The 25,390-nt window shown below is 41.9% G+C and overlaps 1 protein-coding gene across 1 annotated transcript in view; it reads left to right on the plus strand.

Moving 5' to 3' along the window:
• Positions 1-25,390, plus strand: part of COG2 (component of oligomeric golgi complex 2) — a 237,479-nt gene that overhangs the window by 122,332 nt on the left and 89,757 nt on the right. The window contains exons 8-10 of the mRNA XM_029594187.1: positions 1,174-1,298; positions 7,282-7,408; positions 11,220-11,359. Coding sequence (XP_029450047.1) covers positions 1,174-1,298; positions 7,282-7,408; positions 11,220-11,359 — 392 coding nt within the window. The remainder of the gene's footprint in view (positions 1-1,173; positions 1,299-7,281; positions 7,409-11,219; positions 11,360-25,390) is intronic.

Consider the following 25,390-nt stretch of genomic DNA (forward strand, 5'->3'; position numbering starts at 1 on the left):
AAACGGTAACACGCTACAAATCATAGACTGCTGCACAGTGGTTAGCATCCCATATCTCAAGATCCTGAATCCATCATGGTCCTCGGTATCCTGATCCTCTGTATTCTGCAGCTTTGTTTAGGGTCCTCAGGGTAGTTTTATAGACTCAGTGCACAGAATTTCCTGTGGGCACGCCCTGATGACATCATAACTACTCTTATAAAAGGAAGCTCAGTTCTTGTAGCCGATGCCTGAGCAACAGGTTTTGGTTCCATGTTTTCCTGTGCTTTGCAGTTCTTTTGTTGCCTTTCTCCTGTGACCCAGCTTGATTCCTGACTCTGCTTTGTCTACTGCCTGCCTTGACTGTTACTTGCCTTTGACTTTGTATGTACTCTGCCTGCCCAAATCTATTGCTTGCCTCTTGACTGTGATTGAACTCTACCTGCCCTGACCTTGGCCTGCCTCCTGATGTTGCACGGACTTTGCCTGTCTCAACCCTGCCTGTCTGACCACGCTTCAGCCTCCTGATTCTATTCTGGTGACTTGGTCCTGACCGTCAGCCTCTGTGAGTCCACCCTCTAGTCCATGACAGAAACTCTGTTCACCCCTTTTTAAACAGGCTTCAGGAATTTGAAAGTATTATCCATTTTGATGGAGTCATTTCATGATCTTTGTCTATCCATCCCAAAAATGACAGAAAATTAGTAACTGTGGATGTCACAGTTTGGATAAGTTCTTGGAGGAGAATTCATTAACTGCTATTAATCAAGATGACTTAGGGAATAGCCACTGGCATCAGTACAGGCATCAGTAGCATGGGATCTACTTAGTGTTTGAGTACTTGCCAGGTACTTGTAGCCTGGATTGGTTACTGTTAGAAACAGGATGCAGGGCTTGATGGTCCCTTGGTCTGACCCAGTATGGCAATTTCTTATGTAACTAGGAAATATGCTTTTAGATGTGATTTTGTTTTAGATGTCCCACACACGAGGATTCAACAGTGTAATCCAAACATCTTAACCAAATTTTGCCTTAATAGGAGCTTGTTATATGTAGTACTTTATGCATGTCCTTAGCATTTATATGAGCAGAGGGAAATAGGAGTGTTAAAGTTTGTGGTGTTTGTTCATCCTTGAAAATTATTATTCATATTGGATATTTTTGTGTTAAATTACTCTGTCACTTTCCCAACAGGTGATAGTGGAACAGTATGTTCAGTCCCACCCCAACGGCCTCCAGGTCATGTATGGCAGGCTTCTTGAGTTTGTACCTCATCATTGCCGTCTCCTGCGGGAGGTTACAGGAGGTGCTATCTCAAGGTAAGTCGCCCCTTGTCTAGCTATGGTTTAATTTATGCCTTCTGGAATAATTACCAAGGACATGCTTGTATCAGGATTTGAGAAGCATGTCTTTAGAATGTGTGAAACCATATTTTTCAGGCTAAATTTCTTGTTTGTTTCTGTTGATTTGGTTTTTCAGCTGAGTTAGAACCACCACCCACCCCAGTCATTACCATGATGGTTCTTGGCCAGGGGCCAAATAAGGCTCCTTCTGGAATACTGTCTGATGTTTAGTGGCGGTGCATGCAGCATCCACAGGCATGGCTGATGCAGTGAAGAGAAACTGGGCCTAAGAATTGAACCTGGGTCTTCCATCACACTGCTGAGCCGTAGAGATGGCTTTTGGTGTAACTTTTAATTCTGGCTGAAAAAATTTGTTTAAATCATTTTTATTGAATTTTCAAACAGTGAAAACACAAGAACAACATTACTGAAGAAGTTGGGAACACTGGTGGATTCTTTCTAGTGCCCCTAATAATTCAAGATTTCTTCCCCCGCCCTGACAGTATTCCTCCCACTCCCCTCGGCTCATTTACATCCCTCTGGACAAACATGGACGTTCACAAATAATGTCTCAGTTATACTCAAAGGTCATTCAGAATATCACTACGGGCTCTAGGTGGTAATGATTGAACATAAGTCCTAGATCTGCAAGAATGTCTCTTTCTTTCATAGAAGGTCAGTCCTTTCAACATATTTCTTGTACACACACATGCTGTGTATCAAGTTCCTCCTTTGGGTTAAAGTTGGTGCCTCCTCCCTCATCCAGCACTGGAGGATGACTTTTTTAACTAACAATAAAATTTTACATAACCAAAATCTCACATATTTCTGGCCAGGAGCAATACCAATCAGATTATCAAAAAGCAGCACCTTGGGACATAGAGGAAGCAAAATTTTCTTCACCCTGTAAATATATGTAATGATGTTTTCCCAATACGTAACAATGCATGGACACTTCCAAAATTGCTGGTGCAGAGTTCCTGGGAAAGATCCATACTTAATGCATAAAGCTGAATTAGTAAAATGCATCATTCATGCTAATTTCTGCGGGATATAATATCTCATTAGAAATTTATATTATGTTTCCCTTGGTTTGACATTACACATGAATGAGCGCAGTCTTTTAAAACATTGCACATATTGCTCCTCTGTAAGATTAAATCCAAGTTCTCTTCCTCAGCCTTGTATTAACTGCCCATATTGCATTGAGAGCTTGTTCCCCCTCAATTTCCGTTAAAAAAAAAAAAAAAAAAAAGGAGATTGTGTGATGAACTGGATCCTCCGTATCCAATAATTCAGACAAAAACTCCCTGTTTTCATTTGTCCAGCTCTTTATTCCTAATGTGTATGTAATGCCGTTCTTGTAAGTATGTTTTTGATCCAAATCAAACTCCGTAAGCAGGTCTAAAAATGATTTTATATGTCCTTCATCCATCAATTGTGCTATCACCTGCAGACCCCATTCTGCCCAAATTGTAAACTCTCAGTTCTGAGAGCCTGGCAAAAATTGTGTGTTACCTACGAAAGCAGAAATCGAGAGGTGGAAGATCATAACCTAAGAGAAGAACACACATATCTCCAGGGATGAACCAGCTGTGTAACTAAACTACTATGTCTAATATTACACTGGGGAACAATTTTTAACATAATTCCTGTTGTTTGATTTTTCAGCTGTTTTAGACTTAAATAGGCATGCTGATTTCAAAACTGCAGTTAGTTTTCTTCTATCATGTCAAGTTTTTTCTCTACAGCCTATCTTAGGCCTGGATTTTTATCAAAATGCACTAAATATCGCATGCGATAGGAAAAGGGACATGTTTTATGGTAATAGGCTGTTTATTGCAAAGTGCGCTATCTTAGCGCTTCACATAGGTATTACCGCAAACTGCGATAACTTTTTCGCACTTTTGTGGTAAGTGCCAGAATTGTTATAATTCCTACCTTCCTCCCCCTGCTAGGGGAGACAGAGTGTAGCCTACCACCACTGGGGGGGGGGGGGGGGAGGGGAGAAGAGAAAGAGAGAGAGACTAGCTATAAGGCCCTCATACTAGGTAGGTATTTATACATGTATATGAGGCCCACCTAGTTACTCGAGGTGAGGTTCAGATATTAGTGTAGGGGTTAGGGGCCACTTTGACATTCAGAGTGCGACATTCAGAACAGTGCACTCTTGTGAAGATTTGATGACCTTCAGAGTGAGGAAATTCACCCAAAGATGAGATTTGTGAAATGTTCTCTCAACCTAGCTTGATGTTACCCATATAGCACTTTGATAAATGACCCCCTTAATGCGAACACTCTAGGCTGTTTCGAGCCTGGATCGAGGGAAGCACTAGTGCTCTCCTATTGGCTGAGAGCAAACTTCCCTCGAGTGAGGAGGGGTGGGGGGACAACCTTGGATACTAGAACATAAGAACATAAGAAAATGCCATACTGGGTCAGACCAAGGGTCCATCAAGCCCAGCATCCTGTTTCCAACAGTGGCCAATCCAGGCCATAAGAACCTGGCAAGTACCCAAAAACTAAGTCTATTCCATGTAACCATTGCTAATGGCAGTGGCTATTCTCTAAGTGAACTTAATAGCAGGTAATGGACTTCTCCAAGAACTTATCCAATCCTTTTTTAAACACAGCTATACTAACTGCACTAACCACATCTTCTGGCAACAAATTCCAGAGTTTAATTGTTCGTTGAGTAAAAAAAAACTTTCTCCGATTAGTTTTAAATGTGCCACATGCTAACTTCATGGAGTGCACCCTAGTCTTTCTACTATCCGAAAGAGTAAATAACAGATTCACATCTACCCATTCTAGACCTCTCATGATTTTAAACACCTCTATCATATCCCCCCTCAGTCGTCTCTTCTCCAAGCTGAAAAGTCCTAACCTCTTTAGTCTTTCCTCATAGGGGAGTTGTTCCATTCCCCTTATCATTTTGGTAGCCCTTCTCTGTACCTTCTCCATCGCAATTATATCTTTTTTGAGATGCGGCGACCAGAATTGTACACAGTATTCAAGGTGCGGTCTCACCATGGAGCGATACAGAGGCATTATGACATTTTCTGTTTTATTCACCATTCCCTTTCTAATAATTCCCAACATTCTGTTTGCTTTTTTGACTGCCGCAGCACACTGTGTACCGACGATTTCAATGTGTTATCCACTATGACACCTAGATCTCTTTCTTGGGTTGTAGCACCTAATATGGAACCTAACATTGTGTAACTATAGCATGGGTTATTTTTCCCTATATGCATCACCTTGCACTTTTCCACATTAAATTTCATCTGCTATTTCGATGTCCAATTTTCCAGCCTCATAAGGTCTTCCTGCAATTTATCACAATCTGCTTGTGATTTTACTACTCTGAACAATTTGGTATCATCTGCAAATTTGATTGCCTCACTCGTCGTATTTCTTTCCAGATCATTTATAAATATATTGAAAAGTAAGGGTTCCAATACAGATCCCTGAGGCACTCCATTGCTCACTCCCTTCCACTGAGAAAATTGTCCATTTAATCCTACTCTCTGTTTCCTGTCTTTTAGCCAGTTTGTAATCCACGAAAGGACATCGCCACCTATCCCATGACCTTTTACTTTTCTTATAAGCCTCTCATGAGGAACTTTGTCAAATGCCTTCTGAAAATCCAAATGCACTACATTTACCGGTTTACCTTTATCCACATGTTTATTAACTCCTTCAAAAAAGTGAAGCAGATTTGTGAGGCAAGACTTGCCTTGGGTAAAGCCATGCTGACTTTGTTCCATTAAACCGTGTCTTTCTATATGTTCTGTGATTTTGATATTTGAACACTTTCCACTATTTTTCCTGGCACTGAAGCCAGGCTAACCGGTCTGTAGTTTCCCGGATCGCCCCTGGAGCCCTTTTTAAATATTGGGGTTACATTAGCTATCCTCCAGTCTTCAGGTACAATGGATGACTTTAATGATAGGTTACCAATTTTTACTATTATGTCTGAAATTTCATTTTTTAGTTCCTTCAGAACTCTGGGGTGTATACCACCTGGTCCAGGCGATTTACTACTCTTCAGTTTGTCAATCAGGCCTACCACATCTTCTTGGTTCACCGTGATTTGGTTCAGTCCATCTGAATCATTACCCATGAAAAACTTCTCCAGTACGGGTACCTCCCCAACATCCTCTTTAGTAATCACCGAAGCAAAGAAATCATTTAATCTTTCTGCGATTGCCTTATCTTCTCTAAGTGCCCCTTTAACCCCCCGAACATCTATCGGTCCAACTGACTCCCTCACAGGCTTTCTGCTTCGGATGTATTTTTAAAAGTTTTTACTGTGAGTTTTTGCCTCTACGGCCATCTTCTTTTCAAATTTTCTCTTAGCCTGTCTTATCAATGTCTTACATTTAACTTGCCGACGCTTATACATTATCCTGTTTTCTTCTGTTGGATCCTTCTTCCAATTTTTGAATGCAGAATACAGAACAAAAGTTGTATACATGTGTGCTTAAGGTGGCAGGTGTTGAGTATCCATCCAGTATTTCAAGAATAATCTATTTTTGCAATGACTAGGGCCACAAATTTTTGAGACTTGGTAGGACATTAAACCTATGTCTCATAATCCAGAATAAACAATGATTTGCCACCAGGACATTATACATGTGGACATTACAATATCTACGAAAAGGCATTTCAAGGACAAGAGTTAGTGTTACCACACCGTAAAGCATAAAATTTGTCAACATTTAACCTATACCTTAGAAGGTGTAGCATGTGCCCTTTTGGTTTGATCTACATTGTCAAGACAACACGAAAATGCCCAAATAAGAACATTTGAGTTGCATCCGCAGTCAGAAGAGCAAACTGCTGGTAGTGTCACATTGGATAGAACAATCCTATACTGTTGATGAAGTAAAGGTAGCAGGACTAATACAGCTACAGCGCCCGGCAAGGGAAGGAGATTTTGATTCATGATTAATGCGGCTGAAGCAATAGTTCATCTATAATTGGAACACCATAATACCTTGGGGGCTTAATTGAGAAGTAGACTGGTCCGTTTTGTTATTAATTCCTTAAAACATTCCGTGATAGTAATATATTTCTTACTAGCAGTATTGTGGGTAAATGAGAGCATTGTAACATCAGTAGAGGATGTGAGTGTGATTGGTCTGGTAATTGTTCAAAAAGCCAAAGTAAGAAAAGAGATGCTGAAATTCCATAAGAGATGGCGGCTATATGAATGACAAATGCTGAAATTTAATAAGTTTAATAAATCTTTTACTTTTCTCATCCTGGCAAAGAGATTTGATGTTTGTATTGATGTCTTTTGAAGCTCTCTAGCCCTGAAGTAGACGATTTTTGTCGAAATATTGGCAATGTCTGGCACCAGGAGCTGTGCAGGATATTCACGTGAGAGTGGAATATGCAAAGGCACTTGTTTAAACAAAAGATAAATGGAACTTTTTCCTGCAGAGTGACTTTTCATAGCAAGAGAGAGCAACGTTAAAACAGTAAATGGACAGTGAATAGATTTGCATAGAGCAAAGTTAAAAGTTTTAATTGCATATTAAAAGAAAATATAATAAAGAAGCGAAAGAGAAGGGGTTGAATGAAGATATAATATTATAGCGATATATGACCATATACAAATGGTCAAAGCCAAAAGAGGGGCAAGTACCGATATTTGTTTCTAGTCATCAGAGAGAGCCATATAGGCTAATGCAATCCAAGTTAAATTGAGTTGTTGTATTGCAGGGGGTGTAAAGAAGAGGCATTTTGTATATTGTAGATTTTCAGCACAGACAACATATGAGAAACCCTGCAGTGCATTCTCCAAAATCAAATGACATAAATCTGCACACAGAGAATTTTTATTCTGTCAGATTTTTACTGTCATTAGCAAAATGCTTAATGAGGTGGTGAGGGAAGGGGAACCTAAGGTCTGTAAACATTGCATTGTTTCTTGTTTTTTTTATTGCAGTGAAAAAGCAGATATAGTACCTGGATACGACTTTTTAGTGAATTCAGTCTGGCCAGTAATGGTACATGGCTTGGAAGAGAAATTGCCATCGCTTTTTAACCCAGGAAATCCAGATGTGTTCCATGAGGTAAAATGAACTTGTTTCACATTATATTCCTTGTCCTGTATATATTTCGGATTTAAGACGTAAACATGCTCTCTGCATCAGGAAAGTGAATGTGATACCTTGCAGTCTGCCTTGATAAAATGTAATTGTTATAATATAGCCTTTGATTTTTTTTAAAGCAGCATTGTTAGGAATTGCAGAGAACTGAGGCTTTATTTGTTGAATTTGATAAATAACCAAATACCTGGGGATATTGAACCATTGTCAATTTTTTCTCATGCTGTAAAAATGTTATTGAGGCTATGTGGTTTAACATGTCTTTTAACGCATCTCGCTGCATTGCTGGGAAATAGCTAATGCCTTCTTTTACATGGGATTTGAAGGCACCCATGCTAATCTTAGCATTGGTTTTTACTCCAGTTTTAGCATTCATATTTTAGGAGTTAAAACCTCTATTAAATACCAGAAAAATTCATGTTAAAAGAGGAGTAAAAACCTGCACTAACAGTGCATCTTATTACGCTAGTCCTATAATGCATTGCTGGTGGATGGCTATTTTGTGAGGAAACTATCAGTTGTAGGATCGATTCCTGCTTGTTTCTGGCAAAATGCCAGAGTTTAATTATGCATTGAGTAAACAAATATTTTCTCCTGTTTGTCTTAAATGTATCACCAAGTAACTTAATTGAATGTCCCCTAGCCTTTGTACTTTTTGAAAGGGTAAAAAAACGATTGTTTACTCATTCCACTCCACTCATTATTTTATGGACTTCTATCATATCCTGCTCAGCTGTCTCATTTCCAAGCTGAAGAGACCTAATCTCTTAAGGCTTTCCTCTTTGGGGAATCATTCCATCCCCTTTATCCTTTTGGTTGCCCTTCTCTGTATCTTTTCTAATTCTGCTATATCTTTTTTGAGATGTGACCAGAAATGCACAAGAGAAGATCACACCATGGAGCAAAACAGAGGCATTATGACATTCTCTATTTTATTCTCCATTCCTTTTATAGTAATTCCTAACATTCTATTTGCTTTTTTGGATGTTGCTGCACATTGAGCAGAAGATTTCAACGTATTATCAACGATGACGCGTAGATCCTTTTCCTGAATGGTGAATCTTACTGTGGAATCTTGTATTGTATAGATATAATTTGGGTGATTTTTCCCTGTGCATCACATTGAACTTGTCCACATTAAATTTCATTTTCCATTTGCATGTCCAGTCTCTCAGTTTTGCAAGATCCTCTTGCAATTTCTCACAAGCCTCTTGTGATTTAACAACTTTGAATAATTTTGTGTCATCAGCAAATCTGATCTCCTTACTCATTGTTCCCATTTCCAGGTCATTTATAAATATATTAAAAAGCAGTGGTCCCAGAATAGATCCCTACGGCACTCCATTATTTACCTTTCTCCATTGGGAATATTTACCATTTAGCCCTACTTTCTGTTTTCTATCTTTTAACCATATCCTAATTTGCAACAAGACACCGTCCCCTATTCCATGACTTAATTTCCTCTCATGGGGAACTTTGTCAAATGCTTTATGGAAATCCAGGTACACTATATCAACTGGCTTACCTTTATCCACATCAAAAAGTATAGCAGATTGGTGATGTAAGAGTTTCCTTAGCTAAATCCATGTTGAATTTGTCCCATTAAACTATGCCTGTCTATATATTCCCTAAGTTTGCTCTTTATGATAGTTTTTACCTTTTTGCCTGGCACACGTCATTCACTGGTCTGTAGTTTCTTGGATCACCCCTTCATCTCTTTTTAAAACTTATTGCATTGGCAGCCCTCCAGTCTTCAGGAACTATGGATGATTTTAATGATAGTTTTCAAATTACTAATAGCAAGTTTGCAAATTTGCAATTTCATTTTTCATTCTTTCAGCACTCGGATATATACCATCTGGTCCAGGTAATTTCCTAGTCTTTAGTTTGTCAATTTGCCCTTTTACATCTTCTAGGCACACTGAGATTTGTTTCAGTTCCACTGAATCATCACCTTTGAGTATAATTTCTGGCATGGATATCTCTTACATCTTTCTCAGTGAAGACCAATGCAAAGAATTAATTTAGTCTCTGCTACAGTGATATTTCCATTTACATGAATCAGATGGTCTTACTATGAACCTCTGAATAGAATGAACACATGGGGACCCTTGAGGATCTCCATCTTCTAGATCTGTGTAGGGCTCACCTATAGAACTTACAAGTCACAAATTCCTTCAGAAGATCGGATCATTTAGTTGCTGTATTTGCTGGTCTGAAAGATGGAGAGGCTGGACCTAAGGTGAGCAAGGTCCACCGGCTAGAGAAGACAGTAAACTCAGTCTATTCTCAAGGAGATGCCAGCAATTTTGACAAAGGCATTAGCATCTTTGGATCAAGTATTATCTGATCCCTCTAGGGATAATTTGCAAGGTGGCCACCTGGTCCTCTCTGCCTTCCTTCTCTAAACATTGCCACTTAGATCTATAGGTCAAAGAGGATGCTGCCTTGGGGCAGTCATCCTGAGGGCAGGCTTAGCTAGGTCCCTTCTGAATTAGAGGGTTGCTTGGATACATCCCATGCGTCATGGTGGGATGATAAGGAAGGAAAAACGTGATCTTGCATGCAGATATTATTTCCTTGAGTACTACTAGACCAATCCAGGAATTTGCTTTGGTTAAATCTGGCTACCTGCTAACAAAGGAGCTTTACATTTCTTAACAACTATAACTCAAGCTGTATAATTATGAAAATTAAAAGTGACAGCTGAGATTCTTTCTGTTAGGCAGGGATTGGAGAACCAATGTTAGTCATCCTCTGCTTGTACGGGCGAAGGTTAAGTTAATCAATTGCTTTAATACAGGAATACTGGAGATCTGAGCCTGCATGGGGTTCTCTATAAGGTGATGACAGAGCTCTAATTGTTCTCTATCTTTATCTGTTGGTAGGGCAACAAAACCTATGCATTTGGACTAGTTTGGTAGGACATAAGGAAAGAAAATGAGCATGTTATACCAAGTTTTTTCCTTTTCAGTCAATACACAACGAATTGGAATTTATTGCTGGAGAATGTGAAGTTAATAACATAACTGGGTTTAAAAAAGATTTGGACAAATTTCTGGAGCAATGTTAATTAGCATTTAACTGGGTAGAATGGAGATCACTATTTCCCACATCTAATAGTGAGCAACCAGGAAATAATCTTCTAGGTTCTTTCAAGTGACCGGATTGGCTACTGTTAGAGACAGGATGTTGGGCTCTATGGACTATTGGTCTAGCCCAGCATGGCACGTATATTCCCACATAAGCTACACCAGTCTATTATGGCTGATACTTTTTGTCCCTTTTTCTGTTGGTACTGGTTGCTGGTTCAGTAGGACTTGCACAAGGTCCAAAAAGAAATGACTTTGGAAAAGTTACAACATACTGACGTCTGTTTTGCATAACTGCTGAACAAGAACAGTAATGCAATAACATGACATTCTCTTGCGAGCAGCCACGTCATGCACACATCTGTAATGCACATCTTGCATCCAATGCAAGAAGATCGGTATATCAAAAACCAAAAATAAATAAATAATAAATAATAGGTTTACCCACAGAAAAAGGTCACCTTATCGTCCCCCATTCACCTATACTTTTAAATGTGTATTTCATATTGAACTTTGTAACTCTTGCCTAGCCAACTTCATAAGAGGTCATTTGAGTTGCAGTACTGCCCAAAACATGTTGCATCATCTGCAAACACTTGCTGAGGCAGCAGGTACAGTTGCATTGTGTCTGTTGAAAAAATAGTGTAACAAATGTTCCAATTTGTTTCTCTTCTTTTTGATAGAAGTACACCATAAGCATGGACTTTGTCAGCAAATTTGAGCGACAGTGTGGGTCCCAGGCTAGCGTGAGAAGATTAAGAGCACATCCAGCTTATCATGGGTTTAACAATAAGTGGAACTTGCCTGTTTACTTCCAGATAAGGTCAGTGTATTTTTTCCCCAATAGATCTCTCAGCAGTACAGTCTCCACTTTAATGTCATGTTATTTAATGTAGTTTTCCTCTGACGTTAATTTTGTGCTGGGGGGATATACAAACAGGAAATTTAACAGCAGTGCTGGCCTCAAAACAAAACAGAGGCAGTCATTATTAATTATAGAATGAAAGGAAGAATTCCTGAATGACTTACTGCTGAAAGCTTCACCCTGTCCTGGTATCCAAAGCATAATGTTTTGGTTAGATGAAAACACAGTTTTATAAATCATTTTATGCTCAAAAGTAACTCCAGGGTTTGTTGCAGTGGAATGTCAACACATTGTGGGTTATTGAAGATACTTGATGTTTGGTCTTGTACCTCATAAATAGGGTGTCTCACTTCCATCTCAACCAAACCATCTCGCTACCATCGCAGATGAGCATAAGAATTCGGAAGAGGCTCGATGTCTACGCCATCTCAACGTCGGCAGGCTCCTAGTCTGATACCTGGAAAGATCGGAATCCATACAAAAGACGGACCATCTATTCGTCCTTCACAGTGGGAAGAAGCAAGGGGAAACGGCCTCGTGAGCAGCTATAGCCCACTGGATCAAAGAAGTCATCAAGGCAGCCTACGTAGAAGCAGGCAAGCCACCTGCCTTTACAAGTCAAGGCCCATTCTACTAGAGCCCAGGCAGTGTCCTGGGCAGAAACCAAGATGCTGTCACCCGCTGAAATCTGCAGGGCGGCGACATGGTCCTCCATCCACACCTTCTCCAGGTTTTACCGCCTGGATGTTCAGGCTCGGGAGGACACAGCATTTGCAAGGGCAATACTAAGTGGGTCACGGGCAGCCTCCCACCCGGTTCAGGAGTAGCTTTTATACAACCCATTGGTCCTGAGTCCATCTGCTACACGCTAGGAAATGGAGAAATTACTTAACTGATAATTTCGTTTTCCTTAGTGTAGACAGATGGACTCAGCATCCCACTCACGGCTGCCGTTACTCATGGAATTCTCAGGGGACATCCCCGGGAGCGAGTGATTCAAGGGTAAGCCATGCTTTCCTTTATCTAGGACACCCATCCTACCGGGTGTCGACTCTTCTCGGTTGAGGGCACTGGCGGTCTCCAGCTATAGCCAATTCAACCAGTTCAAATTAATCAAGTTAACCAAGTTATGAAGGTAATCAAGTTATTCAAATTAGACAGTCACACATATATCCACAATGCTTTTCGAGGAGAATACTGAAGAGCTGCAATTCCTGCAGGGGTATATGTACTAGGGCTGATGTCAGATTGAAATCTGATCTGTCTCCATCTGCTATCAGGAGTACGCTATACCCATTGTTCCTGAGTCCATCTGTCTACACTAAGGAAAACGAAATTATCAGGTAAGTAATTTCTCCATTGTGAGTTCTGTTTCCTTCTCTCTTAGTCATCCTCCTTCCCCTCATGTATCCATTCTGCATTAATATACAGTACAATACAGTAAAACAGGAGCTACAAACTTTAACTTATTTGGAATTACATTATAGGGGGCACTTTTCAAAAACCCACTTAAAAGTAATGAATGTAAGTACTTTTGGACCTATGGACCTGGTAAGCAATTTTCAAAAAACCTATGGCAGTAACTTTGAAACCGGTGAGCGGGCACACTTTGATGCATGTGAATTGGCACTTGCCCAGATACATGACCATTTTATAACTCATGTGCATAATAGCCTGACCTTGCACACATGTGCACCCAATTTTAAGTGGGCATGTGCCTATGTGTGTAAATCCTGTTCTTACTGCGCAAGTTGGGGAATTTTAAAAGGGGTGCGTATCTGTGCCATTTCCAGTTTCACCAGTTCATTCACCAGTTTGCCCAATTAACAGGTCCTTCAAACCCCCTTGGTTTGATAGTCTGCACTCACCCTAGTTACTCCAAAACCTTTAAACCCGAGAAATAGCTCTTTCTTTTTATTTTTAACTTACACATCCATAGCAGAAGTAAACTTGTGTGGCAGGGGATCTAGGTGCATGACCAGGTGTGTAAGTATTTACGCACACATCTCTTGGCCATACCCCAAAATGCTCATGTCCTGCCCAGACCACACCCATGCCACACTCCTTTTCGAAAACGTTTTTGAGATGTGCATGCAGCAGGAGATATACATTCATCTGGGTAGTTTTTAAAATTCAGTGAGCGCACGAGAGCACGACTTGTGTGCATATCTCCTGATTTTGTCTGATGCCGGGCTTTTAAAATTCACCTTTAAGTGCATAGTTTTACACTTAAGTAAATTTTTATCAGAGTACCTGGATATAAAAGTTCCATAGACTTTGCACCTCATTTTTCTGCAGGTGGAGGAAATGGGGAAAAAAAGTACACCTGAAGATTTGAAGATTCCATTCTATGCCCATGCTTTATTCCTTGTCCTAAACATGCCCCTGGAACACCCCTTTGTAATGCAACTAAAAGTATGCATGTTGTGAACTCCTGGGCATACTTTGTAGCCATTCTAAGATGGACCTATTTATATGAGTAAATGGCTTTGCAAGTTGTTCTTATAGAAAACGCAGGATCTTAAAAATAGTTTAAGGCTATGATTATATTTAAGGCTATGATTATACTTGTCCTGCTTATCTACAAAATGTCTCAAACTTCTGGTGAAGCAGAAAGTGACTTGGTGTTTGAGATTTTGATTTCTTGGTTAATAATTAACTGAATTCCTCCATACAATTGGATGTAGTGGTATAAGTACACATGCACATTTCATTTATTTTTATTTTTTATTTATTTAACTTTTAATATACCGACATTCATAGGGCATATCATGCCGGTTTACAAAAAACTGAAGCAGGTAGAAAATACAATGAACAAGGGTAGGGGAGAAGGGGAGCAGGCAAGAAAAAGGTGAGAGGTGGGCAGGGGAAGAGCAGCAAGAAAGAATAGGGCAGAAGGAGAGAGAGGAACAAACAACTTGATAAATATAATAAAAGGAACATAATTGTAACTTTTAAAATTATAAATTAAGGCGAAGTATTCATTTACAATAGATCAGTTGTATGATTAATTGATAACACTGGGCTCAGCAGACTTTGTTTTTAAGGTTTTTGTTTGAGTCAGTATGGACAGGCAGCATGTGTCTAGCACCTGGACTGCCTATATCCTGCCAGAGGGAGCAATGCTGTTATTACCCAATTGCATTTCAGCAAATGGAGGCAAAAGGACATGAAGGGAATTGCTGAAGGTTAGAAGTCTGTGACTGAAGAAAATCATTAGCTCATATTCCAGTTTCTCTCTTGACTTATTCCGTGGTCTAACTGTAAACACATACTCCTCCTCTGCTTCTGTATCAATCACTGTCAATGGACAAGGCTTGATTATATGGGGAAAATTCTCTTCAGTAACTAATACCAAGGTTATTCAGGTTTTTTAATTCCTTAATATTTATTGTCATTTGAGTTCCTGTTCTGTAAAATTGTTGAAAAGTCTTTTGGAAGAAACTACCTGCCTTCATAACTGAAATAAGCATCTGTACACCCTTTTTTGAAGAAATCAAATTTAGATCCTTCAGAAATTGCCAATTAGTGTCCTTTATAAAAAGGTATTGAGAGGATTGTGTTAAAACAGATTCAGGAGTTTCTAGATGACAACAGTAGATCCAAACCAATTTGGATTTCATCCTGCGCATAACACTGAGATACTAGTATTTTATAACTACAATGTGCATTGCTGCAGCCTTGAGACTGGTGGCAAATTTGTTCTTGTGCTACTTGATGTTTTTTTCACATTTGATACATTAAACCATATTATTTGCTGTCCTCTTCGGTGCTGAAATGGTTTTCTTCTTATTTGATGGACTGTTTTCAATCAATCATTTATTTATTACATGCTCTTCCAGTAGAAGAGATCTAAGTGTGTTACAGGGAAACAGTATAAGGTTTTACACTAAAGGCATCCACAGTATAAAAATAAACAATAGCCTCAACAACAGTGGAATAATGAACAGATACAATGCTAATCAGCAACTAGTAAAACATGTAGGGAGGAAGGAAAACCGTTGACAATCATCAGCGACCCCACTGAAAAAACTGATCAAGAGGCCTTCCTATGAGACATACAGTAGTGGGTCTAGTTAAGCTGAAGAACAATTTAGAGGGAGAGCAGTCAAGGGGCAGCTGAGCAGACAGGGACTAAGTCAGGGGCAGGAAGGAGGGGGAGCATCCCCTTGCTAGGAGCCAAAGACTTCAGCGAATAAACAGGTTTTCAGGTTTTTTCCTGTAGGACGGGATCTGGAGAACATCTGAATTCCAAAGGATTGGGACTGAGCCAACAAAGGTTCTTCCTTGTGCTGATGAATTGTGTGTCCTTGGGGGGAGGGACTATCAAATGGGTATTGGGAAGAGTACGTAAAAGGCGAGGCGGCATAGGAAATCTGGTTTTCCAGGTAGGGTGGAGCCAGGCCTTTGAGGGCTTTGAAAGCCAGGACCAGGATTTTTAAGATGGAGCTAGTGTAGAGATTTCAGCAGAGGGGAGACCAATTCAAACATACTGGTAATTAACACTTTATTAAATTTTTGAACAGAGAATACAAAATATTATATAGCCATAGAGTGACACGACTTAATTACAATCTGTAATTTAACATATTTTGGCTAGCACCTGACCCTAAACCTCCCCCCACCCTCCTCTCCAGTTCTCTATTCCTTAAGTATAATAACTTAATATTACAAGAATTTCAGTTGTCATAGATACTATTAGTATAGTACACCTTGGGTTATAAGGATAACAAACACTTCACATGGCCTCCATATAAACATAATAGCAATGTCTGTCACATGAAGTAAGCTTATTAAAAAGGTACATGGTCAGCAAATAATATATTACTTCTTGTCCTCGATTCTTTATAATGCGGAATTGGAGAGAGGATTCCAGATTTTGTGAAAGGAAACTAACCGATTGTTTTTAGCTGCCGTAAGGTAGGCTAGACAAATTGCATAAATGCGGTTAAGGACCTTTTTGAGCTCTGATATCTGATTTCCAAACGAGGCAATACTATACGTGCAGCAACAAACGTTTGTAAGCAGAATTTCTCACAGAAGAAGCAGGATGGTAGTCCTCACATATGGGTGACGTCAGTGGACAGAGCCCTGTCTCGGAAAACTTTTCTGTCAAAGTTTCTATAAAGCTTTGACTGACACTGGCACACTGAGTGCACTGAGCATGCTCAGCCTGCAATTATCTCTGTGACCACAGGTGTCTCCCCTCAGTCTTCTTTTTTCCACTCTGCAGTAAGCATAGCAGTTAGGAGCTCTGTGAGAAATTCTCACAATTTTTTCTCACAGAAACACTTAAACGTTTACTTCACAAACGCTTTTTCCCTGCACGGGTCTCCCTTCGCGTACATTTAATCGATGCTCGGTGAGTACTATGCCCTGTTTTTCAGTCTGTTCCTGTCACCTCACTACGGTTTCCCTGGCCTACCAACTGAATTTCGGCCTTCCCTCTCCCTATGTTTTCACAGTTAGCCCCACATAGCCTGTGAGTGTCCTCCTGTGACCCTCCTGTGACCCTCTCCCACTAGCACTAATAACACTCTGCCTGGTTATTAGTGCTAGTGGGATAGGGACACTTCCACTGTTACCGTTGCCGCCAGGGCTTCTGTCGAATTCATACCTCAGTACCTTCGTGCAGTCTATGCTCCCATCGCTACCGTCGGTACCCCCATCCAAGCCGTCCTGCCTTTTTTGATGCCATAGACACCCCTCCCCCCGCGGTCCGTCGATGCCATCGATCCCCGCATCGATTCTTTCAGTGCCATCAATGTTTTCATCCTTGGCGCTGAATTTTCCATCGATGTCATTGATGCCTGGGTGGATGCCATGGATGCACACCTTGGTGTCGGTGCCATCAATGCCCGGATCGATGCCATTGATGCCCAAGTCGGTTCTATCAATGCCATCGTCGATGCCATTGACGCCCGTGGCCGATGCTGCCGATACCGTCGACGCCCATGTCATTCCTATCGACGTGGCCATCGATTCCGTCGATGCCGGTATCAATTTCCCGATGCCATCGATGTCTATTAGATTCTTCGATGCCACACCGTTTCCATCGATACCTACGCCGATGCTGTCAGTGCCTCCGTCACTGTTATCGTTGCTCTGCCCAGGCCATTGACGTTTTTTCATCTATATTTTTGACGATACCCTCGAGGCCGCTTCTATACTGCCATCGATACCGTCAATACTGACATAGCACCTACACGTAATGCCCTCGCCTAAAAACAGTGCTCCATGCTTTGGGTTCTTAACTAAAGCCCCATATTAGCCTACGACACTACATAGTGCTAGGAGCAGTGCAGACATGCTGACAGTCCGCCATCATTCGCCATCCAAGACAGGGAGGGCATCCACCTCGGCGCTGGGGAAAGACTGGGCCGAGCACCGTGGCACTCATTATCACCGGCATGGTGACAGTCTGCCACCGACGCCATCCAAGACATCAGTGCTATCCTACTCTGTGCTGGAGAATGCCCGGGCTGAGCAACATCGCTACTGCTACCACCACTGTTCCACACAGTGCTGGCAGTCCTCTGTGCTCCAGAATGACCGGACCGAGTTCCGAGGAATTCTGCACTCGCGTCACGATACATCGAGCCGCTGCAAAGAGGGCCGGGTTCATGAGTCATAATGGCTCCCCTGTACCCAAAGCATTCCCCACAGACACCGGTGCGGGGTTCTGACCCTCCACAAATTACTGTGGTAGCGCCAGACATGCTCAGCCTGTCTCCTCTGTACCTGCGCTACCATACCAGGTTACAGAGTTGAGTCAGAGGTTTACGTCCTTCAGGCTGTCCTTCGATGCCTCCTGAAATCCACAGAGCCATCGATCTTCACCGGCTCGTCCTTCTGCGATCCACGATGGATGGTAAGTACTCTAATCCCGCTTCAGCGACAGTCCCATTGAGACCTGTTCTCTAAATCTGGCCATATGGTTCGAAAGGTTCTAGGTCATCTTGTCTTCCAAGAACCGTATTAGTGTCACATTATCGCTATTGCCAGCTATGTCGGACACAATACCAAGAGAACATCTCTACCAATCATTTGGGATTGCATCAGGACATCCTCCCGCTGTCAGCAACGGGACTCTGTACTGATTAATACTCTGGCTTCTGGTTCCTAATTAAGGACCGAAATCCCAGATGCATTCGCTGATCTGCTAAACACAAGATCCAGCAAACACTGCCTCAATTGCAAATCCACCTTGAGGCCTGACGACAGGTCCTCGAGGCCTGGCGACGCTCCTGAGGGAGATTACATGATATCCAGATTACATCAGCCCCGCCAGTTGGACACCTCCTGGTCTCTCCTGATATCAGAGCAGCCATCCCACTTGGTACCAAGGTTCCAGGGTACAGTTCCCCGGATGCTACAAAGCGCAGGGGGTGGGTGGGAGAGTTTTAATCTCACTATTCTTTCTTTCAACAGAAAGTGGTTATTCTCCGCCCATCCTGGACCTCAGAAATATCAACTTTCTTCAGAAGGGACAGGTAAAATGGTGTCTCTCGTCACCATACTTCCATACCGCAGTAAGTAGGTTGCCTCTCTCCTCTAATCTCTCTATGTGCTTCATGGTGAGTCAACAATATTACAATCCCAAGCTCTGCTGGTTGCTCCAGCTTTGGCAACTTGGGTATTTCATTAAATCACTAGCAGTGCCTGCTGTTTCTCTACGGAGTAAAACATCATTCACGCTTTTCCTTGCATGGACAGCTGCATAACAACAGTCAATCCAAGCAAGGAGCTCTATCTTCTTCACGACTCACTATAAATTTACTACCTGGGATTGCTGTTAAATACCATAAATCCCATATAGAACACTTCTGGACACCACAGTCACAACGAACTTCCTGTCCAACAACCACGCAGACATTCTGACAAATTCCTATATGTCTCTGTGCACATACAACATAACCTCAGCCCCTCAATTCTTTCATTGCTGGGCCACGGGATTTTTTCACCATGCACTTTACTCATAGGTCCAGATTTGCTATGAGTAAGATTCAGTGAAATTTCAATTATCAGTGGATCTAAGCTGTTCAACTGCTTTCATCCCTGATCCATATTGGAGATCTAGAACCAAAACCTAGGCTGGTCCTGCTCATGCTAGCATTTACTCAGGCTTGCAGAGTTCGAACTAACATCTTCTCAACCCAATATTCATCTATTCCGCTCCATGCAGAGTTTCACATCAACTTCCTGGAGCTTCAAGCCATGAGTTATGCCTTTATGCCTTACAATATTGCCTCTGCAACAAACCTTTGTGCATACAGACAGACAGCATAGTGACAATGTGGTATTTCCAACACACAAGCACGCACAACCTCTTTGCTGCTCTGCTAGGAAGCTGCGCAGCTCTACCCTTGGCCCTTGCTCACTCCACGCATCCCCGTGCCACTTATCTAACAGACTTACTGAATGCACTAGCAGACCTTCTCCATATAGGTTTCCATCCTCTCGGACTACATGTGTAGCGAGAAAAATCTTCTAGCACTAAGGTCAACCTACCTTGCCCTCTGCGTCTGAATCAAACCATACGGTGGACAGATTCTACTCCCTACACATGTCTCGATTGCATTTCCATGGACGCCTTTGCTGCAACAAAGGCCTCTTATATGTGTCTCTTTTGATGCCTCTCATAGTCAGCACTCTTATTATGCTGCACCGGGACGGGGTTCACTGTTTGTTAGACCCACGTCCTGGCCGAGACCAGTATGCTTTCCCATACTTCTCAATCTATCACATCAGTAACCAATTCGCCTTCTCACAGGTCAGTCTGATATCATGGACTCACTGATGTTCTCAGGTACTGGTAGTGTCACAAAAACCTTCCACACATAAATCTTACCATTCAAAATGGCATGATTTACCACATGGCACATTCAAAAGGGTATTACCCCCTTTTTTTCTACACCACTCTTTTCTCTTACTCCCTCGGATTCTGCTCCCCAGACATCCTCCACATGGGTACACCTCTGTTCCAATTGGCGTACCACTTGGGAGTGGGGATACCTGATTAACTGTTCAACCCCTTCTGAGTCAGCTTACCATGCGTTATCCACTGTTTTTACTGGTTTTTACTGGTTACAGAATGGGCCTATATTTAGTGCTTACAAGACTCATACGTTCCCCGTTCGAGCCTTTCCATTCCTCTCACTTAACAGTCTGGCATGGGAAATTCTTTCCCTAGTCATCATTTCTTCCAACAGGGTCAGTGAGTTCCACACCTTGTTACATACTCACCCGACCCTGTGTTCCTCCGTGACCTAGTGGTCTTACATATTCAACTTCATATCCTTCTTAAGGTAGACGCAGCATCTCACCTTACTCAGAATATACTCTGCCCACTTTTTCCCAACACCTCTCTCTCACCAGGGCGAGAGGGTTTTCCACTTCTTGGGACTGTAAAAATGCACTTGCATTCTTTCTAGACCACACTACACTCCATAGGAATTACACCTAACTCTTTCCTTCTGTGGCAAAAGCCAAGCTGCGAGTTCCAGTGGGCAAACAGACCTTTTCCTCCTAATTGACGGTCTATATCTCTTTTTCCTATCAACAAGCAGGCATTTCACTACAACACCGTGTGTAACCACACTCTCTGTTAGGGCCGTACCAGCCTCAATAGCTCACCTTCGGCCTGTGCCGCTTGTACATACCTTCGCAGCCCATTATTGCTTAGATAAGACTGGCCAGCATGCTTCCATGTTTGGCCAATCCATCTACTCATCTTCTTTTCGGTTTAACTACCCAACATCCTTCCACCAACCCGTTAAGGGTTTCAGGATGCCCTCCTTACCAAACAGCCACAGATCCAAACGGCAGCATTACCACCAAGATGGCGCCAGCCAGGACCGGGCCGTGGAAGATTGCAACAATAAAATTCTCAGCATGCAGTTATACAGTCGGACCAAGGCTGAAGCTGCTCTTCTACAGCATTTGGATCTCTTACTACAGAAACTGGTGTAAAAAATGCTTACAGGTTTTTCTCCTTTTTTTTGATTACTTTCAGAACTCTACCTGAACTCGATTTAATAAGGGCTGATTTCAAGCTTGCAGAGGAATGCCGATTTTTAGTTCAAATTACTATGCTTTCTTAAGATGGGGGGGTGGTGGATGTTAAGGGGTCATAGCATTGCATTTCATGTTCCCCCAAAATTTTGGTTCGCAAAGTAACCGAGAACTTAGAGGATATGGGATTGGGAAACAGCGCTTTATATACTGGATCCTATCCAGCAAGGCTCAGTATTATATGGTGTATGTTTATTTCCGCCTTCATTCTCACATGGTCCTTCGGATATTGCTGTATTTTCTCTAATGAAAGTGTCCATATGGTTTCTTTTGCTCTCTGCTATTTTACATTTTTCTCATGGTTAAGATTGTTTCCCTAAATGTTATAGGCCTCAACACCTATAGGAAGCGCTTTCTTCTTAAGAAAGAACTGCTTCATCTTCAAGCAGATATAGCATATATTCAGGAGACGCACCTCAAATGCAGACATTGTCACTTATTGGCCAGTAATGAATACCCACATGTTTACTCAGTTGCCAGCGGGCCTCAGTATAAATATGCTGGTACGGGTATCCTAATCTCCGCACGTCTGGTATTTGAATTTATTTCACAAATTGAGGACCCCTCCGGTAGATATTTATTGTTGAAAATAAGAATGGGAGCATATGTTTCCACTCTAGTATCCCTTTATGCTCTGAATCAAGATCAGGGAGCTTTTTTCACCACTGTGGGGTCACTCCTATTATCCCATGAGGAAGGTTCCATCATTCTGGGAAGAGATTTAAACCTCACTCTTAACCGTGAAATGGACAATTCTAAACAACGAGTGATTAATAGCCTTACCCACAAGTCTCAATTGAAGGGCATCATAGACTGGCAGCTAGTTGATGTTTGGAGAAATCGCAATCCTCATTCCTGCTCATACACATTTTATTCTTCCCCTCACGACAGCTACTCACGTATTGACTATTTTTTGATAGATAAAATGCTAAGCAATCAAGTACATAAAACAGACATTGAACCCATTACATGGTCTGACCAAGCTCCTACCAGCATTGAGGTCATTTTGGGGGATAGGGATGCGGGAACCCGTTTTTGGAAGTTGAATGAGTCCCTGTTACATGATACTAAGTTTGTCCAAGAACTGAATTCCCAGCTCCAAGAATATTTTTTGCTAAACGCTACTGCTTCAGTAACCCCGAGCACATGGTGGGACTGCTCTAAAGCAGTAGCACGTGGGCTCCTCATCTCTAGAGCTTCCGAGTGCAGACGCCAGAGATTACGAGTCCGTAATGACCTCTTAAGTCAAATCCACCAGCTTTCTAAAGAACACATGTTAACACATTCTAAGACAGGTTATCAAAAGCTTTTGGCCCTTAAAATGGAACTCCATCAACTCGACAATAAGCAATTACTACGTGCTCTGGATATCACCAAACAATTATACTACAAAGGGGGTGAAAAGGCTGGTAAACTACTGGCTCGCCAGTTAAAAGCTAAGATATCCCAAAATAACATCTCCAAAATCAAAGATTCTTCAGGAAAGATTGTCACAGACTCCTCTGGGATTAGGGAAGCCTTCTTGAGTTTCTATGGAAGGCTTTATAGCCCGGAGGACTCTATCCACTCTGCCGATATAGAATCTTATCTGAACGCTGTTACATTACCGAACCTCACTGGGGGACAACAACAGATTTTGGACGCCCCTATCACGGTTAATGAGATGGAGACTGTGGTCAAAACCCTTAAATTAGGCAAATCACCTGGGCTTGATAGTCTCTCAGGCGCATACTATAACAAATGTATGCCTACCTTAGCAGCTCCCTTAGTTGAATACTTTAACAATCTCCAGGAGGATGAGACTATAGGTCAGCAAGCTTATGTGGTAGGAATAACTGTACTTGCTAAACCAGGAAGGGACCCCACTCAATGCAGCTCCTATAGGCCTATTTCGCTCATAAACGTAGACCTAAAGATCCTGGCCCGCCTCCTGGCGCTCAGACTTAATAAGGTTTTACCAGGCCTGGTGCACACCGATCAGGTCGGTTTTGTACCGCAGCGTATGGCAGCTGACAATATCAGAAAGGTTCTTGATCTGATGTGGTGGGTCCGAGAGAAAGAAGTGCCAGCAGTATTGTTATCCATTCTTACGTCATACTTTACAAAAATTGATTTTTGGGCCTTTTTTTCTTAAATGGATACAAAAATTGTACGATCATCCCCAAGCACAAGTAAAAGTCAACAACTGGTACGGGTCAGCCTTTGCAATAGGACGGGGGACAAGACAGGGATGCCCTCTATCTCCTCTTTTATTTGCCCTGTACTTAGAGCCCTTCACAACCAGAGTCCATCACATGACAGATATTTCCGGTGTTACGTTGGGTGATCAGGAGTATGAGCTATCCCTGTTTGCGGACGACGTTCTCATGATTTTAACTGATCCCAACCGTTCTCTGCAGGGGGTGATGAGGGAATTAACTAGTTTTAGCAAAGTGGCAGGTCTCCGAGTCAATCTAGAAAAATCAGAACTTCTTAACATTAACCTAAACCCATTAGACAAAATGACTATAGCATGCAAATGTCCCTTCCGGTGGGCTAAAGCCCATATAAAATACCTGGGTATCCTACTATCGGCCAACTTATCTGAACTGTTCACTCTCAATTATAAACCTCTCGTACACAAAATAACGATTGACCTCAGTAGATGGAACAAGAATGCATTTTCCTGGATGGGCAGGATTGCCATAATCAAAATGACAATCATACCAAAATTTCTTTATTTATTCTCTTCACTTCCCATTTATATACCCTCATCCATACTCCGTACTTGGCAGAAAAAGATTTTTGATTTTATATGGAGAAGACGGCCTCTGAGGATAGCCAGAGCTGTGCTATACCAACCAAAGATACATGGTGGTATGGCGGTACCTATCCTGTCATGGTACTACAGTGTGTGTCAACTTAGAGCGATTTTGGATTTCCGTAACCAGTTGACTGCCAAACAACGGGCACATATAGAGCAGGCTATAGTAGGCCCAACGGCATTGACTTCTCTAGTGTGGCAGTCCCGAAATACCTGGCGCCCAGTCAAATGTATCCCTTGGTCACTGAGGACTACTTTTCAAATTTGGGCCCATAATAAACAGACCTTGGTGGGCACCCACGACTATTTTTATCAAACCTCCCTATTTAATAATATATACTTCTCCAGTGGCTTTCAATCCAAAAGCATGCACTTATGGCGGGAAAAGGGTATTACTACGGTAGGCAATCTACTCCATCAAGTTAGCTTGTTATCACGGGATCAGTTATTTGATCTACACCACCTAAATTCCCAGGACTTTTTGGCCTATGAGCAAGCCTCCCATTTTGTACGATGCATTCAACGTTCCAAATATTTAAGGCCAGGTAGGACGATGCTGGAATCCTACCTCCTTAGCAGTGATGCCATAAAGGGGATGACCTCAAAACTTTACCAATTGCTCTTCCCAAGTCCCTCAGCACAGCACAAACATAGGCTACAATGAGCAGCTGACCTAGGTATTCCTCTGACCGAGAAAGCCTGGGGGGAGATTATCTCCCTCGCTAGGCAGTGCTCCATTTCCGCCAGGTTGCAAGAGACCTGCTACAAGATGATTTATAGATGGTATCTCACTCCGGATAAACTTAATAGAATCTACCCCATATTCCTAACTCCTGCTGGCGAGAATGCGGGGCTAGTGGTACTTACCTGCATATATGGTGGGAATGCCCGCAACTCACTCCTTTTTGGACAGAGGTTTTTACCTGGATCAGTAACATTTTGGGTATATCCCTTGCCCCTAATGCAGCAATGGCCTTACTGCAGGTCTTCCCTGACTCAATGACCATAGGGATTAAGAAATTATGCACTCATGTATTTATAGCTGCTAGAAGCTTGCTGGCTCTTAAATGGAAATCGACTTCCTTGCCCCAAGTTCAAGTTGTTATCACTAA

Source organism: Rhinatrema bivittatum, chromosome 3 (genome assembly GCF_901001135.1).
Source record: "Rhinatrema bivittatum chromosome 3, aRhiBiv1.1, whole genome shotgun sequence".
In the NCBI taxonomy this organism is placed as follows: domain Eukaryota; kingdom Metazoa; phylum Chordata; class Amphibia; order Gymnophiona; family Rhinatrematidae; genus Rhinatrema; species Rhinatrema bivittatum.